General features: G+C 50.8%; 1 protein-coding gene across 1 annotated transcript in view; it reads right to left on the reverse strand.

The window, feature by feature from the left end:
• Nucleotides 1-3,918, reverse strand: part of nbeaa (neurobeachin a) — a 70,368-nt gene extending 66,450 nt beyond the window's left edge. Inside the window, 3 exon segments of the mRNA XM_060056513.1 lie at nucleotides 205-326; nucleotides 914-1,008; nucleotides 3,812-3,918. Of these exon segments, the coding sequence (XP_059912496.1) occupies nucleotides 205-300 (96 nt within the window). The 5' untranslated portion in view covers nucleotides 301-326; nucleotides 914-1,008; nucleotides 3,812-3,918.
• Between the last annotated feature and the right edge of the window lie 2,082 nt (nucleotides 3,919-6,000).

A 6,000-nucleotide genomic window follows, 5' to 3' on the forward strand; every position in this document is an offset into this window, starting at 1 on the left:
ACACGGCTGGGCTGTTCTGTGGGCCGAGGATTGATTCGTCGGTATGATCGTTTCCCTTTCCACGGCACCAACGGCCGCCTTGTCTTGGTTCAGAGTGTGGGAAGGAGTCGTTGATCGCTGCGGGTTCCACATCAAACGCAGAGAACAAGGCAGGAACGGGGCTCATGATACGACTGTTGTGGCGTCGGTCTGCGTTCTGCTTACCAGTAGAGATAGGGCTTGTCTTTGTCCACGTTGATGTTGTTGAGGGGGTCCTGTCTGAACCAAGTGTTGAGGGTGAATCCATTCTGGTAAGGCCATTTAGCGATCGGTGGCAACGCTATAGCCTGGAGAAGAGAGCACCCGCAATACAGATGAGCCAACGGTCAACCTGCCTCCAATCAATAGGGCAATTAAGTAATAGTTCCTTCCTTTTAACACTTTTAATCATTGCATAGGCCCACTCTGATGGTAATTTGGATTGGCAAAGAGCAGTCAATGCCATTAGGCTCTTAAGATTTTGTCTGTGTGTGTGTGTGTGTGTTTATTTGCATTAGTGTTTTTTAGGTGTTGTGTGTGTGTGTGTGTGTGTGTGTGTGTGTGTGTGTGTGTGTGTGTGTGTGTGTGTGTGTGTGTGTGTGTGTGTGTGTGTGTGTGTGTGTGTGTGTGTGTGGCACTTTGTATGCATTAGTGTGTGTGTTTGCATGCTTGAGTGTCCTTGTGCCCCTTTGAATAAATGAGTGTTGGGTGTGTGTGTGTGTCTGTGTGTATTTGTGCGTCACTTTGTAGGCAATAATGTGTGTGCGTCTGTCTGTCACTGCATGCACTATTGTTTGCATGAGATTGTACGTGTGTGTGTGTGTGTGTGTGTGTGTGTGTGTGTGTGTGTGTGTGTGTGTGTGTGTGTGTGTGTGTGTGTGTGTGTGTGTGTTACCGCTGCACTTCTTCCTGGAAGTTAAAGAAGGTGTCTGGACCGTGTCTCTGGGGCATCTGGTTCAACACAGACAGCAGCTTGATGGCATGTCTGGGCTGAGGAGGGGGAGGAGGGGGGAGAGGAAGGGAGGAGAGGAGGGAGGAGAGGAGGGGGGAGGGAAGAGGAGGAGGAGAGGGAAAGAGGAGGAGAGTAGAGAGGAGGAGAGAGATAAAGAGAAGCGAGGAGAGGGTGGAGAAAGGAGGAGAGAGAGAGGAGAAAGGAAAGAGAAAAGAAGGGAAGGGAGAGGAGGAGGAGAGGGCAAGAGATGAGGACAGAGGAGAGAAGAGGGGAGAGGAGAGGAGGGAGAGAGAGAGAAAAGGAAAAAAACAGAAAACAGACAAGAAAGGGGAGAGATTCCAGGAAGGAAGGCAGGAAGGAAGGAAGAACAGAATCAAGTTATTTATGACAGCGCTGCTTATAAAAAACCTGTAAAAAGCCTCCAGGCTCAGCCACAGATCAATAAGTCCTCAATCAACACCCAGCACCACAACAAATGACGCCATGGCAACCGTTAATTGATCTGTCCCTGGAGAGGGGGGTGGTGAAGCAGAAATAGGGTGGGGGAGAGAGAGAGAGAGAGAGAGAGAGACGAGAGCGAGAGCGAGAGCGAGAGCGAGAGCGGAGAGCGAGAGAGAGAGAGAGAGAGAGAGAGAGAGATGCTGGGGAGATTTAAAGGTTCCCATATTATACCACCAGGTGTGAGAGTGATGAGCCATTACAAGACGGTTTGAAAATCGGCCTCTTCCTGTCTTTTAGTGACATCACAAGGGACGTGTCTATCTAGATGTGTGCTGGATAGATCGGTCTACCAGCCAACCCAGTGGACTGCAGCAAACGTTGCTCATCCATCCCTCATACATCTAGGTGGACACGCCCACTTGTGATGTCAGAAGAGCCCGATTTTCAAAACGGCTCTTAGCGGCTCATCACGCTCACACCTGGTGGTATAATATGTCACCTTTAAGGTGTGGTGGCATGCAGTGGGGGGGGGGGGGGGAGAGGGGGTGTGTTGAAGAGAGACAGGATCTGGACGGGTATTTTAATAATAAATGCATCATTTCACAGCTCAACCTGTGAAAGTGATGCATGGCCCGTTCTTTGGTGGAGGACCTGGGAGGCCAGACACTCCAACAGGCGTTCAAGGTTTGGACCTTGAACCGGATTAAACTCCAACCAAGGTCGCTCACCGGCTGACTCTGCCGGTGTTAGTGGAGGACCACACTTTTTTGTCCTTGTACGCTTGCCATCTTCTCGTTACGCGTGCCTGGCTGAGTGGGGACGTTGGCTAAATGCGAAACACCTGAAAGGCCATTTCCCTGCCAGCTCTCTCCTTCTCTCCCTCTCTCCCATTCTCTCCCCTCACATCTCTTCCTATCTCGCCCCGCTATGCCTCTTCTTTTATCTCTTTCTTTTTTATCTCTCTCGCTTTCTTTTTTTCTCTCACTCTTTTTTTTCTCTCCCTCTCTCTCTCCCCCTCTCTCCCTCTCTCTTCGCACCCTCTCCCTCTTCTCCCCCTCTCCCTCCCTCTCTCCCCCTCTCCCTCCTCTCTCCCCCTCTCCCTTCCTCACTCCACCTCTCTCCTCCTCTCCTCCATCTCTCCCCCTCCCTCTCCCTCTCTCCCCCCTCTCCCTCCCTCTCTCCCCCTCTCCCTCCCTCTCTCCCCCCTCTCCCTTCCTCTCTCCCACCTCTCTCCTCCTCTCCCTCCATCTCTCCCCCTCTCCCTTCCTCTCTCCCCCCTCCCCCCCCCTCTCCCTTCCTCTCTCCCACCTCTCCCTTCCTCTCTCCCCCTTTCCCTCCCTCTCTCCCCCTCTCCCTCCCTCTCTCCCACCTCTCCCACCTCTCTCCCCCCCTCTCCCTCTCCCACCTCTCTCCCCCCTCACCCCCCTGCATAGCAGCATGGCTGACCATTGACCACTGAGCTCTCTGCTTCCTGTAGACTTCGGTTACATTCTGTTTGGACCCCTCCACCCCTCCATCGCTCACTCAGCCAGTCATGTGATCCCTGATTCTCCGTCTCACCACACAGGCTTTATTTGTGGCTGGGTGACACTTTAAGTGGCATGGTTGCATTAGTGGTCAATCCAGCCAGCAATGACCCATGTTGTCTGCCAACGGTACATTGCGTGAAGCATTCTCAATAATAACATGTAGTGGAGTAATAATGGGGCAGATTTGAACGGCTGCGTTGGTCTATACTTAAGTCTATTTCGTGCCCTCACAGAACCATGTTATTTGAATGGGTTTATAGGCTGGCGCGATATGCCAGGGAACAGAAATAACCAAGGAAAAGCCAATTGATTAATAAATACGGTAATATCCGAACAACATGGTGCTAGCCCTTCTCAAGGTCTAGGCACCACCACAGACAAGTTTGCTGAAATTCTGTGTTGGCAACGTCGGCAAGAGAGACGGAGACAGCGACTTGGCAATCAGGAGAGGAACGGCTTTAGCCGCCGACTCTTTGTTATTGGTCAGAACAGGCTGCCAGTGTACAGCTGCCATTTACAAGAAATACAACACGCTGCTGGCAGAACCATCAACGACGCCTTTGGACTGAACTATCTGTGATGTCTAAACCACCGGCCAACAGAGAGGGTAGGGCCCACAGATAGACTGGTGGTGCATCCCTACTAGCTGTGTTATTTGGTTCGTTTACAGTAATTATTGTATGTACGTTGCTAAACATATTGTGTGATTACGATTCCCCATAGGAGATGACACACACATACACAAAATGGCGCAGACACAAACATGTTGTCAGTGATTAAGAGAAGGGCAGGCCGTATATAGACATACATGCAGGCACACACGCACGCACACACACACACACACACACACACACAGGGTGATTGGACTCACCCAGACCCCGTTGTCACCCCTCAGCATGCTGAAGAGCAGCTTGAGCTCCTTCACTGTGATGCTGTAGCTGGCCATCACCCCCAGCATGTCCACCAGCAGGTCTGAGAGAGAGAGGGAGAGGTAGAGAGAGAGAGGTAGAGAGAGAGAGAGGTAGAGAGAGAGAGAGAGAGGTAGAGAGAGAGAGAGAGGTAGAGAGAGAGAGAGGTAGAGAGAGAGAGAGGTAGAGAGAGAGAGAGAGAGAGAGAGAGAGAGAGAGAGAGAGAGAGAGAGAGAGAGAGAGAGAGAGAGAGAGAGAGAGAGAGAGAGAGAGAGAGAGAGAGAGAGAGAGAAAATTGTGTTATTCAACGAATCGCATTGCAAAACATATCGGAACAAAACATTTAATTGTGAGGTGGTCCCTGCCGATTCGGGCCCTGATGGTGATTATGTGGGCTAATTCTGCTGATAACGTACAAACCTGCTGAGCCTTGGGTCCTGGGACTCCAAATTGAATGATTCACAATCTTTATTTTTACAAGCCTTGCCTCCCATATTGCCAGTGCTTGGCCCATAAGTGATGAACCTATTGATGATATATGACATATAGTCCCATGTCCGGGATTTAATTTAGTCAAACATCTAAGTGAATGATAAGCAGTAGTAGCAGTAGTAGTAGTAGAAGTAGAAGTTCTCTCAGTCTTCATATCAGCGAGCATACCATAATATCTCCCTTTCGTGCAAACGCAGAGGGGAAGTAAAAAACGTGGTTTAACACCGTCACAATATGCCCAGACTGAGACAGAACTCATCCTGTCACAACGACTACACTCGGCCCCCAAACTCCAGTCCACTGTCAACTGAAGACTCTTCTCATCACCCTGACTCACACTGACTTCCCCCGTCCACTAGAGATCGTCTGTAGCCCGCAGCAGGCTCCGTCGTCTAGACGACCGGGCCCTCAGCAACAGGACCGGTTCCGAGACGGACGTAGAGAGATAAAAGGCGATTTCCTGTCGGATGGAGATAGGCCCGTTTTGTTGCTAGGGACACTTCCTGTGTGTTTTACGAGGGTACAGTCGAGCAATACGTGGGTTCTGCGAGCAGCAGAAGGCAGACGTATCGCGGAGGCCTGAGGAAAATCTATGGTCCTGTATTTCAAAGCAGATAAAGCGGGCGGTGGTTTATGCGGTGGTTTTAAATCAGGGCTCGTTAGCGACGCCGCAGTGGTCGTTAAGTGCGCGGCAAGAAGGTGGTCCGCGCACGGACCGAGTTAGCGCTCAGCGACGTGGAGCAGCGAGGGAGCAACAGGAAATGAAACACACAAACACTGCATTTCCTTTGAAGACAAGGATGAAAACAACTGGTGGGCGATGACGATGCAAATAATTATAGTCTATGCTTGATTTAGACCACATGTTTTAAGCTAACGTTAGCAGCTCATTGGACCACTATACAGTGCTAACACCAGTTATGAATAGCTTATTTTTCTACCCATTGAGTGGCCAACACAACACCATCTAAAGTTGTATGAGTTGGAAGATAAATCAGACACCACAAGCAAGGCCTCTTTGCGATTGCTGGCCAAGCCAAGGCAGACCGAAGGTTTACCTCGGTCAATTAACACCTGCAGGCATGGTTTATTCACTGAATTCTTACCTATGTTGAACCACCTCCAGAACACAAGCTTGTTTACCTTGTGTCTCTGAAAAAAACACGTGTTGAACTTTTCTTCTTTCTTCTTCGAGAACGGTTAACTGGCCTAGTCGGAGGAACCCTGCTGTGTTGGCTTGTGATTGTTAAAGGCTTAGTTATTGTTTGAAGTCGACGCAACGCAAAGGGGTTCATGGACCCATTGCGTCCTTGCAGACCCTCATTGCGTCCACCGCAAGGGCTAGACGTGCGGCACCCAAATAAGTTAACCTTGCGTCGCAGAAGCGAGGTCTGTGATTGGTCCGCTCACTAAAACCCGCCGCAGAACCAAAACGGGTTCACGACTGCGTCGCAGCTTCAGCGTGGCCGTTGCGTTTGCGTCGACGTGGAACCACAACTGAGCCTTTAGGCCGGCCTACTGCCACTACTACAAAGACCACCGGCTGACTTTGTGGACAGAAGGCCGGGCGACCTCACCGTGGAGGACTCTGGTCCGATGGCCACAGCCAGCCCACCAGCAGCACTGAGCCAATACATCTCTTTGAGCCGCTCCAACGGCT

Source organism: Gadus macrocephalus, chromosome 7, assembly GCF_031168955.1.
Source record: "Gadus macrocephalus chromosome 7, ASM3116895v1".
NCBI classification, from domain to species: domain Eukaryota; kingdom Metazoa; phylum Chordata; class Actinopteri; order Gadiformes; family Gadidae; genus Gadus; species Gadus macrocephalus.